General features: G+C 44.2%; 1 protein-coding gene across 1 annotated transcript in view; it reads left to right on the top strand.

The window, feature by feature from the left end:
• The window catches only part of Cpeb1 (cytoplasmic polyadenylation element binding protein 1), a 92,920-nt gene that overhangs the window by 63,311 nt on the left and 17,118 nt on the right, over positions 1-12,491 (top strand). The window contains exon 3 of the mRNA XM_004623330.2: positions 4,029-4,217. Within this exon, the coding sequence (XP_004623387.1) occupies positions 4,029-4,217 (189 nt within the window). The remainder of the gene's footprint in view (positions 1-4,028; positions 4,218-12,491) is intronic.

Here is a 12,491-nt window from a genome sequence, read left to right as displayed (position 1 = left end):
GTTTTAATTTGCATTTCACGAATGGCTAGCGATGTGGAGCATTTTTTCATGTATTTATTTGCTTGTTTAATTTCTCCTCTGAGAAGCGTGTGTTCATCTCGGATGCCCATTTCTGGATTGGGTTAAAGCTCTTTCAATAAAAAGGGTCAACTGCCTATCCAGCCTCAGGTGTGAGTTTTACAGGCACACATGGACTTTTCCTTATTAAAATTAATCTTTGCTTATCAGGCCTTTTGTTGACTCATTGCATAGTAGCTTGTGGTATTTCTTCGTTTTTTAGCACAGAGAGAAACAGCAGAAGAAAGTTGGAGAGGTGGGATCAGGGAGCCCTCAGAAAAGAAGCTTTTTAAGTAACATTTCTAGGCATGAATGACTAGCGTGATCATGCCTCCCAGTTTGTCTAACAGGGTTTCTCTTTGTGTATAATGCTTATAAAATCATTGTTTCCCCTCCTCTTTCAAGTGTCTTAGTTTATTGGTTAGCTCAGTTTTCTAAAGTGCCTTCTTGAGCAAAATCAGTTAGGGGCAAGGGACTATCCTTCAATCCCCAGCACCACTTGCCGTACCAGACCCACCCTTAAGGTAGCCTGAGCCAGCCAAAAAGAAAAAAGAAAAAAAGAATCCTCCTCAAGTGTCTTAGTTTGTAATAACTTAGATGGTTATCCTGCAGGTAAGATACTTTGTGCCAGGCACTATAACAAATGTGCATCATACGTACACATCCCCAAGCCTTATTTATTTTTCATTTTGAGAGAGAGTTTCCCAGGCTAGCTAGAACTTGAAATTTTCCTGCCTCAGCCTCCTGATTAACTGAAATTAGAGGTGTGCACTACCACAACTAGCTCCAAGCTTTTGCTAATCCTCAGAAGCACTTAAAAAGATAGCTTCTTGGGGTGGGGGAGATCGCTCAGCGGCATAAACACCTGCTTTGCAAGCATAAGGTCGGGAGTTGTATTCCTGGTATCACCAAAAAAAAAAAAAAAGTAGCTACTTTTTTACTTTACAGATAAAAACATACTCAGAAGACTCAGTAACCTGATTGAGATCTCATAGTGGTCAGCCTGGTAAGCAAAAAGCAAGGTCAGCCTGCTAAGACTCTTGATTTCTAGCCAGCTGTAGCAAGGTGTAATAGGAATGGCCTCTGTTGATTTGGGGAGTGAGGTGGGTCTAGAGAAGTGAGGAATGTCTGAATAAACATAAAGGTGAGGTCTAGTGTGAGGATTCTAGGTTGAGGGTAGAGTTTTGCCCATTTGTAGATTTCTAGGCTTTTTGTGTATTTGTAGCCATCTGGCCCTTGAGAGATTTAACAGATCTGTTGCGCAGGCCAGGAACCTTTTAGCTTAGAGTTGGAAGGCTATGGTAGTTGTGCTACTCAGACTTTCATGTACATTCACTTTAACTGGGGTTCTTGGTTCCACATGTTGCAAGTGAGGCCTGACATTTAGTATTTGTAGCAGGCTTCTGGTGATGCTGATACTAGTCTGTCACACAGTCTAATCAAATTGATTAGATTCTTTCTGCCAGGGGTTGAGTGTGGCCATTTACATACAGATGCTTTGATTTTAGAGGATGTAGGAGAATGGCTGCTTCTACACTGAAAAGCAGGTAAGGGTAGAGGAGATTAAATACATATTCCTGATTTGGAGGGAGTAAATACTTAAAACATAGATGTTGTCTCCTCCCCCTCCCCCTCCCCCTCCCCCTCCTTCTTCTTCTTCTTCTTGTGGTACCAGGGATTGAACTTATAACCTTACTAGGCAGGCACTTATGCCACTGAGCTGTCTTCCCATCTAAACACAGATGTTGTTAATGGAAGCATTTTGCCTTTTTTTTTTTTTTTTAATGTATTTGGTATAGGGTCTCACTATGCAGCTCGAATACACCCATAGTGTCTTGGCCTCACCAGTGCTGGAATTACAGGTTGTGCACCACCATGCCGTTTTGGTGGCTGGCTTGGCACACCTGAGGGTCTGGCGTGGCATGTGGTACTGGGGACCAAACCCAGGTCCTTGTGCTTGCCTAGGCAGGCTCTTAGACCACTGAGCTATCTTTGTGGCTCTCCATTTTGCTTTTATAATTAGTACACTAAAATATTTCCTAGCTTGGGGGAAGGATGGACATCAAGAAACAGGAAAGTGGTCTGAGGTGGGGACATTGCCATTACGAGTGAATTCTTAGCCTATGCAGTGCTAAGCACATCTTTGGCAAACACAGATAGGGAGCAAGCAGAGTATCTACAGCCAAACAGGAATAACATGGATGGATGACACAGCAGCAAAGCTTTAAAAAAAAAAAATTCTCAGGAGTCCTGAGACCAGGAGACTGACCAGGCTCTAGTTCTGAGTATACTCAAGGTGGGATGTATTGCAGGAGGCTGTGGCCAGCTGTTCCCTTTCACCTACTCCACTCAGTCCCTGCCAGAGGAGGCCCCAGGTGGGCATGCTGCAGCTGTGGCTGCTGCGGCTGCTGCGGCTGCTGCTGCTGCTGCTGCTGCTGCTGCTGCTGCTGCTGCTGCTGCTGCTGCTGCTTGCAACAGAAAACCAGCAGAGTGCTGTGTGTCAGGTGTGAGCAACCTTCTGTTTGGGGTTGAAACTGCTGCCCTAATCCCCTTCTTCATGACTATGGGTCTTATTGAAAAATGACTGATGCAAGAGAGAAGACATTGATGAAGAGGTAATGCCAGAATCTCCCAAAGTTAGGCCACCTTTAGATTTTGCTAAAGCTTTGAGTGGTTATAGAAATGGGTCATTGGTCCTAGGCAGCATCCCTGAGAGAAGGCCTAGCAGTTAAAGGACCCAGTGTACCTCACACTTTGGCCTTACCGTTTCAAAGGCTCTGAAAGAACAAAGGCAGAGAAAGTGTTGGCAGAACCTGGTGATGTTAACTCCTGATCATGGTATTTCTGATAGGGTAAAATAATTCTGAGACTGTTTCTCTTGTTTTGGCCCATTGACACTACTCTGGGAGTGTTTGCTCAGTCTGTGCCTTCAGTTGTAGGAGATAGTAGAGGAGCTGGGCCCATATATTTGCTCAAGACTAACGCCTATCCTCTTGGTATAAGGGAGACTGGGGACAAGGATTATCTGAGTGAGAGCAGATCTCACTCTGGCATGTGGGTGTGGGTCGTGTCCTGTGAGATATACCTAGAATGGCCCAGTTGACTCCCCCTCCCTCTGCCAGAGCTGGCCTCTTTTCTCTGATAAACTGCCCCAGGGAAGCCTAGAGCACCAGGTGTTGTTCCCCAAGGTCCAAGTGTGCAGTGTTTTCTGAAGGTTATCCCGTTTCTCAGTGGTAAACACTGCTGTGTCAGGGTGCTGCTGTGGGGCCACTTGGAACACAGATTTTTGCTAGCAGGATTGTGAAGCTTTGCATTGGGCTGCAAAGCCAGGGCTTGAGCCAGCAGCTGGAAAGAGTCCAGGACTAGAGTGTTTTTGGGTTTGGGGGTGGAGAGCTGAGGGAGAGAGAGGGAGGGGCAGGAGGGCAGAGCTACACAAGCAGGCAGTCGGCTGCTTTGGCTTTGCTGTCAGCAGAGAGGACTTTAGTCGTGTCTGAGGGCTGCTTGTTCACCATTGCTAGAGACCGGAGGACGCTGCCTTGGAACCCTGACTTACCGGCACTGCACCCGGACTATTCCAAGTAGCTCTTATGCTGTGTTTTTTTCCCTAGGAGGCAAGTCTCCTCCCTGTCGTCCCTCCTGCTCCTCCCCCGTTCTGCGAGGGATGATGCCGCTCTCTATTGCACAGCTCAGCCAGCTGATGTCACTGGCAGCGGGAAGCATCAGCAGCCTGATCACATGCTGGCCCAGTCTGTAATGCAGACGGGATAGGGGTGTGTTGTGGGGAGGGGGTTGTATGGCAACTGCCCTTGCTCAGACGCCCCCAAAAGTGCAGAGGCAGCAGCTGCAGCATCCAGCCAGCTTGAATGTCTGGCTCTTGAGCCTCGGAAACTATTATTAATAGTATTTATTGTTGTTGATACTGAGAAAAACAGCGCTTAACTCTAGGGTTCCTACTATCCTGTCCAAAACAGACTTCCAGGACTCTGAAGAAACAGTTGCAAGCAAGATGCTTTTCCCCACCTCTGCGCAAGAATCTTCTCGTGGCCTCCCAGATGCAAATGACTTGTGCCTTGGCCTGCAGTCCCTCAGCTTGACGGGCTGGGACCGACCCTGGAGCACCCAGGACTCAGACTCCTCAGCCCAGAGCAGCACACATTCAGGTAAGTGTGAGAGGATGAGTCAGATGGAGGAGGGGGCTTAGGGGTGGTGCTAATGGAGGATATCCACAGCAACAGTTGTTCTGCTCCCCTTTGCTCATTCCCTGTACACACACACAACATGGAGCTGTTTTGCAAGAGATGGAAATACTAGCTGTGAGTGTGGCTGGACAGATGGCTGCTCACAAAGCCAGGCATGGCTTTTCCACTTACCCTGATAAATTCCCTGGAGTTGTTAGTTTATACCTGGGTGGTTCTGAGAAGGGTCCCCAAGGTGACAGCCTTATGCAAAGAAGATCCAGCTAACTCCCTGATGCCCAGGCCTGTCTTGGAGATGATGAAGCAAAACACTTTTAGGTGGGGGAAGGGAGTTAAGGGATTATTACTAGATGACCAGATTCTCTCAGTGGCTTTTAAAACTAGAAAGCTGTATATGAAGGGCAGGTGATCCCTGAATCATTGTGAGGGGGAAAGAACTGTAACCTCAGTTGAAGCTGGGTACTAAATGCTAGGATACTGAAATTGCTTTTGCATAAGGTTAAGAGCATAGATCCTAAAAGGAATAGGGAGGGTGAGCAGACTTGGGATAACTCCCGGCCACAGAGGCTTGTCCTTTCTTCCCTCCTCCCTGCTTTCCTTCCTCCCCACTTTCCTTTCTGTCTCTGTCTCTGTTTCTGTCCCTCCCTCCTCCTATCCCTCCCTCCCTTCCTCCCCATCTCTCTCCCCCTCTCCCTTTCTCTCTGTGTTTCTCTGTCTCTGTCTCTCTTTTTCTATCTCTTTGTGTCTCTCTTTTGGGTAGCTAGATGGATGAAGGAAGAACCACTCCCCCTATAGGATCCCTTGTTTTGGCATGATTTGATGGGACAAATTGAAGGGACTTCTTGGCAACCCTTTGAACTACTTCTCATTATATGTTTATTTCCCTCTTGTAGTGTTAGGAGATGAGTTGACCAGACACAAGTATTAAAGTATTCAGGAAGAAATGTAAACATTCAGTACTACAAATATACTTAATGTCTATAGATCTTACTGTATGTAAAAAAAAAAAGTGTTGGCTATAGGTTCTCTAGGAAAATGGGCGAGGTAGGTGCAGCCATTTGCCTTTGGTGCTAATGAGAGGTCCATTGAGCCTGCTGTGTTTCCCCACCTTTCTGGTCCAGGAACCAGCAGTCGTGGCAGCAAAGCACTGTTCTGTCGATTCTCTTGGTCTCCACCTTTTTGGCGCAGGTCTTTTTTTAGAATCCTTCGCAGAGCCTGGGACTGGTGCATCTGCTAGGCATTTTAATGCCTGGTTGTATTGGTTAAAGCCCATTTGGGAGAAGGGAAATGGGTTTTTAAATTTTTGATATGAGTAGGGAAAAGCTTTGCTCCAAGTAATTGCCTCTGTGTTATGGTGGAGCCTCTGGAAGTACTGGCTTCAGCTGAGTCAGGCTTTTCTGGAAAGATTGATAGTTGCTCTCCATTCCTTGGTAAGAAAGTATGGTGTCACTGTTTGGTGTCCTATGCCTGGACCTTGGCTTAGAAGCACAGTTGTTTTTTTTTGTTTGTTTGTTTTTGTTTTTTCTGTATGTTCTTTGAAGCAGCCTCCTCCCATCCTTACTCCCACTGGATCTGACCAAAAGACAGAAAAGCTCACAGAGGAGGTGGGCATCTGTCTGTTGATCATCGCTGTTTGACCAAGCATTTGTACTGGGATGCAGTTTTGAGAAGATAGTACTTTTTTGGCTCTCATTTTCCTTAGGTTGCAAGGGTCTTTTTGAAATACATCTTTGGACCATGGAAATGTGGGTGTGTCCAGCTTGGAAGCTAAGCATATATGGCCTGAAAGTTACTTATGTTTCTTTTCTTTTCTTTTCTTTTCTTTTCTTTTTTTTTTTCAGAACCGGGGATTGAACTCAGATCCTTGGGTTTGCCAGTCAAGTGCTTATTCTACTGAGCCATCTCCCCGGCTGAAAGTTACTTATGGAAGTAGGGTATAAAAATAGGTTGTCTGGACAAGGTGACAGAAGCCTACAATCTTAGCTCTTCAGGATTTTGAGGCAGGAAAAATCACTTTTTGGCTGGGAGTTTGGGGCCAGCCTGGATAACAATAGCCAGACCCTGTCCCTTATATTAAAGGGTCCAGCTTCCTCACCATGAAAAAGCCTATATCTATAGCTATTTGTCTCTGTAGTGGGAATGTTTTTTATTCTTCACCTTCAAAACTCAGGCACTTTAGTGATAAATATTGCATGATTTTGTAGATCAGAGAAAGATCTGATTTTGTGGGTCTGAGCTTCCAGATTCATAAGGACCAGACAGTTGCCTGAGCAGAATGATTTGATTGAGGGCAGAGTTAGTATGGATAATTCTTCCTTTCTGAGAATTGAAGACACACCCATTCCTAATTACCATGTTCTTTGCTGTGCCATCTTTGATGTTTAGAGCTGTAGTGACAGTGGTCTCTTTTTTTGTCCTGTGTGCTGGGCCTTCTTGGAAAGCCCACAGGAAAGTACCGCCTCCTAGAGTAGGATGCAGCTCTCCCACCAGCCAGCTGCAGTACCAGATCGTGCACCCTCGCCAGCAATGCGGGAACATACAGCCCACATTCCAGTGCCTACACTGCCTTTCCCTCTGAAAACCAACTAGGTCAGTTTCTTCAGGCAGAGAGGAGAGATTTCAATAGCTTCAGGAAATCTGGTAGTTATCCTTGCACACAGCCTGCTTCCTTGCTGTGTCTGTGTGGGGCCCAGGGCACAAGCTTATCCTTTAGGCTGTACTTATTGACATATTACCCCAGGCAGCCGTGGCTTCTTGTCTGACTATCTTCTACCACTCTTAAGTAATTAGCATTGTGGAAGGCAGGGCTTGGAGAGCAAAACTCTTGACTAAACATGTTGGGTAAACTCATTGGACATTAAACACCGGCTGTGTGCCAAGCATTATTAGGCACTGAAGGTGCATCAGTGAATAAGTTAAAATTGTTAAGAATGCCCATGACTATCAATGGTAACAGACAAGAAAATATACCAAACCGAGCACAGTAATTGCTATGATTAGGGCTTCCATTTTCTACCCTAAGGATTTATTTATTTATTTACGTTAATACAATCTTTCTGTGAGTCTTAACATGAGGCTGGTACATGAAGAACATTCTCCAAGGGCTAGAATGCTGCTGCTATATAAATTCCTTTGACCTCAAAGTCCTACTGGAAGACCCTGGGTGGGGTCTGATTCTGAAGGCCATGCCTGCAAGGCCCACATGGTTTTTGGATATGGCATTTTGTGAGGTCCCTCCTTTCTCGATTATCTACCCTGGTATGAAAGATGCCCTTCAAGCAAGATCAGTATTAGAAGTATGTTTTTCTCAGGCACTCTGAATGGCATTTGGCCAGGGCCACTCTTGTCCTGCTTGTAATATGGCCATAGAATCTGTCTGTAATATCCTGCAGTGGGGGATAGAGTGACTAATAGCCATCATTTTCAACTACTTCTTATGCTGAGTATATCACATGATTTTAATGCTTGCATAGATGAGAAAATAGGCTCCCAGAGATTACAAAGTGCCAAAAGTGACACAACTAGTGACGAACTCATTAGTCTAAGCTGGGTCAATTTGGTTCTGAAACTCATGTTTCCTGTGCTTCCATGCACAATCACTTGGACAAGAAACATAACTCTCTCCACAGTACTGGGGGCTATGTAATCAGAGATCAAACGTTCTCTTGATGAGACTTTAAAGATGAGGCTGCTAGACAGATAGTTCCCACTCTTCTCCACCTGTCACTCGTAGCTCATTGCTGTATCACCTGCTGGATTTGTCTGTCTTCCCTTTTATGCTTCTTGTGTGTACAACATTACTCAGCAAGAGAGTGGGGTGACCTGAGAATCTACTTTGAAGGACCTGGGAATGACTCTTAATACCTCATATAGAAGCCTAGGAGGCAACTAGACGCTCAGTCTATGATGTCAGAGGACATACCCTATAAAGTCCTGTGGGAATTAACTTGTTCACCTCATCTAGTTTCTACTTTGACTGGTTGGCCAGTGACTGGAATATTCCCTGTGTTACTTACAGTACCCCCCAACCACTGATCTGTAGGCTAGATCAGCCTGAGAGAAGAGTCTTCAGTATTTTGCTTTGATACTTCCATCATCTTTCAAACAGCCTTTCTAAAGCAGCATTCCAAATAGTCTTAGGTCTCTCCCATGTGGAATGTGGATATCCTCAGACCAGCCAAGGACTCTTGGTCTTTTTCAGCTCCAAATTCTCCACTCATCATATTTCCAGCATGCAACCACAGTTGCTCATGGCTGTTCAATAAATATTTACTGAATGGTGAGTGCTCAGCCACACTGTTGATCCTGGGTAGGATTTTTGCTTTGTTTTGCAGTGCTAGTGGTTGAACCATGGGCCTCTCATATACTGGGCAAGTGCTGTACTAAGCTACATCCACAGATTATCTTGGTAGCTTTTCTTTAAAATTGCATATAATAGTTCTGACAGTTTATTCTACTTTTCTGCTTCCTACTTGTGTTTGTGAGGCAGGTGCTTATGTCACTGAGCTATCTCCCTGGCCCCCCTCCTACTTGTGTTGATCAATGGCATGAACAGTCTTCACAGCTTAGTGTTTTTGAGCCCTAATAGTTTCTAGGACATAATGATTGAGTTTGACAAAAATTTTCATCATATACTAGAGCCTGAGCTCTGTCATGAAGTCAGGTAGTCTATTTGGGAATAACTTTCAGTGCAGAGAGCAGGGAGAACCAGGAAGCACTGTTGAGAGTGGATACCTCCACAGTGAGAGAAGAGTTGAGGTAAGTTGGATATGTGATGGTCTTATATAGAATCTGAATATTTATTCTCTGAAGGTAATGGAACTTGTTCAGTGATTAAAATGAGGCAGGTATTGGGGAAAAGGCCATGCGTGGATGGTATCACACTTACATGGTTATCACTTGAGTTGGGGTGTGTTGTAGAGTAATATGGTTGGGGTCACAAAGAGTGGTTTGGGGATGAAAGCTGTCTTCAGCCTTTCCTACCTTTCTGCCTTCAGATGGATTCTCAGCAAGCAACCTAGAGTCAAGGGTGGAGATGAGGAAGAAAGGTTTCAGATATATGACCTTGTATCTTGAGCTGGGAATAATGGTTCCCAGTCTGGATTTTCACTGTGACTGTTTGCTCCCGTTAGTCAACAAGTGTTTAACTGTGATCCCTTAGGCCTAGTCTGCCCTTCTGCTCAGCTGTTCAGACAACATCTTGCAATGTAAGCATCCATTTTCAAGCTGTTGCCTCCATCAGACTCTGGGTGACTTTGTACTCTTGGGGAAGGCTTCCGAAAATTCGAACAGTGACTCAGCTGTAAAAACCCACAGGAGCTGGCATAGAAGGGTGAAAGTAGAGAAAGTTAACAATCAGTCTAAAAATATTAGTGCTGATTTGGTCTCTTGTACTCTCTGAAGTACCTTTAATGAGCTGGAACCCTCTGCCAGGTTGGGCTATAGAGGGACAGTCAGGTCACTCTAGGGCATCTGACCATCGTTCAGTTTCCAGAAACCTGGCTTTTTCTGTAGATTGAAGGAAGTCTCATACAAGCTTTATCCGGATTGTCCTGTTACTAACATTCATTTTCTCCTGTTTGCTATATCATTTGTTTGTGCTCTTGCATCTCTCCATTCCAAACCATTAAGGATAAAAAGGTTATTTTACATTTATGGGTAATAAAACAGTAATGAACTTCAGACAATTGAAAATTGATAGAATACTCTTATTAAACTTTATTCCATTTTTGTCAGGTGAGATAGCAATGTTCTTTATAGAATTTTTCTCTTTTCTCTTAATATGTATCTGCTCCAAGCACTAGCCCTAGCTTCTTTCTTCTTACCCAGAGTGAATGTAGAAAGTCTCTTCACTGTCTTGAGTGATTTTCACAGTATTCAGCTGGTTCTGTCCACCATAGTATTATCATATTCTGTGCCATTCTTTGTATTATTTGTTCCTGGTATTATGTCTCTGCTTCTTTAGTTCTCCTTCTTATCCCTGTTGTGCAGTGTTTTCAGATCTCAAAACTCTGGGGAAATGTCTCATATAGCCACTTTTATTTCTTTATTTGGTGTCCCTCCTTCTTTCCTTCTGTTTAGTTACCATTGTGCTCTAAGAACTATATGGTACAGCATGCAGTCTTTAAATCAAGGGAAATCATGTATGGAAGATATTTGGTTGTAGAAAAGGGAGTGACAGAAGTTTGAAGTAGCAAGCCTTAGTTTTCTAGATTAGTTTTCCTCTGACCTTAATTTTTACACACATCATGGGCTCTTGTTTAAAATGCATATTCTGATTCATATCTGTGATGGAGCCTTTTAAATGAATTCCCACAATGGCAGGACCCTGGCTTAGTTTTGAGACCCAGATGTGTTAGGCCCATGGTGTTGACTTCTGGTAGGTAAGATTACTCATGTAAGATTACTCATCTGTAGATGGTGATCTTTAAGAACTGGAACAAAAAGGAAAAAGTAACAGGAAGATGAAGCCATACAGATACAAGGCCCTAGCCATTTTAAAAGTAGTTAGCGGGGCTGGGGAGATGGCTCAGTGGAATAAGCACTTCCCTGACAAGTGCAAGGGCCTGAGTTCAATCCCCAGCTCCGCAAAAAAAAAAAAAAAAAGTACTTAGTGTTACACTAGGAAGGTGTAGCTCAGAATCAGGAATAATGGGCCCTACTCTGTCCCTCATTGGCTGTTACTCATATATACTAAATACCACTGAGTGATATTTTTGCTAAGATGGGATAATACCCGCTTTTTAGGGTGTGATGATTATTTACCTAGAGTATCTCTGGCACATGCTTCTTGTTCACTAAATAAATGTTACGTTGCTGTAAGTAAGCCTGACCCAGGATATGGAACAGATGACTATGAGCTAGGAGCCCTTCGAAGTGGCCGGCTTAGGTTGTCGTGTCACTTTCTACTAAGGTAGGCTTATTGTCATAGCAGAAGAGTGCAGTTGACATAATTCGTAGTTTTGGCACAAGAACTTGACAAAGGCACAAGTACCTTTAAATTTATAGGTTAGTTGAGGTAGACATTTATTTCTCGTAAAACATATACCAAGACAGCAGTGACTATGAATTAATTTCAATGAGAAAAATGGCCTGTTTTGGCCACCATGTTGCATTTTGACTCTTTCTAAAAATGTCCCTTTTTAACCAGGGATAAAGACACACTTCCTGCAGCTTATGCTTGTCCATTTTAGGGTCCCAGATATAGACCCAGTGGGCCAGCCATCCCTTCTTGACTATGTTTCTTCATATAGCTTTGCACTGTCTCCCACGTCAACTTTGAACCTTCTCCTCAGCCACTTGAAACTTCTCCTCCCAAAGTAACAGACTGCCCTTGATGTTGTCCATTGCTGTTAGCTATTCCCTCCAGCTTCTACTCTAGCTGAAATCCTCTCTTACAATGCTTCTTTGCAAAGTGGAGCCCTCTCATTCTCCCAAGCCTCATCTACTTCAGGGCCAGTCTTTATCTTCCTGCTTACCAATTTCCTAATCGTTCCTCTTCCCTTTGAACTTGGGCCCACCTATTGCTATGGCTCCCTTTAACATGTATATAGAACCTACCCAGAATTTCAGACTTCACACATTCACAGTTCAGCCATTTGTTCATGCCCTAGCCCTTGCCATCCTCAGAATTCTTGCTATTCATTGTTCTGCCTCTTCCTGCTTATCCTGTCTCATTTCTCTTAAAGCTGTTAGCCCAGTAGCTTGAAATTGCTGTTTCTCCATTAATGTGCTTCCAGTCTGTTGACTTTGTTCTGGCTTTATTCTTTAACCCATGACTCTTCATCTCCTCTGTTCCTGTCACCAACTCTGTTGTCACAGTTTTTCTTTCATACCTTCTTGGGGGGAAAAAATTGTCCTCCATGGGTCCAGTGTGCATCCAGCTGCTTGAGCTCTGCTGGAGACAGTGCTGTCAGTCAGTCCAGTTTAATACTTGCCTCCCTCTCAGCTACGTTCTTGGAATTACTGGCCATTTTCCTCGGTTTCCCTGACTATCTCTTTACCACTCTTTAACCCTCTGTTCAGTGTCTGTTACCCTCAGGATGAAATACAAACATACCTTTCTGCCTGGTTGTCAAGGTTCTTTGCGATTGGATTGTGACCTCATTGTTCACCACCTTAAGCTATTTTTGTAAAATATGAAGAAGGATGAGGGGCTGGTGAGATGGCTCAGTGGTCTAAAGCACCTACTTAGAACAAGCTTAGCAAAGCACAGGGACCGCGGTTCAATCCCCCAGC

This window comes from Octodon degus, unplaced genomic scaffold (genome assembly GCF_000260255.1).
Source record: "Octodon degus isolate 3935 unplaced genomic scaffold, OctDeg1.0 scaffold00002, whole genome shotgun sequence".
Taxonomy (NCBI): domain Eukaryota; kingdom Metazoa; phylum Chordata; class Mammalia; order Rodentia; family Octodontidae; genus Octodon; species Octodon degus.
This window is presented reverse-complemented; position numbering and strand designations above follow the sequence as displayed.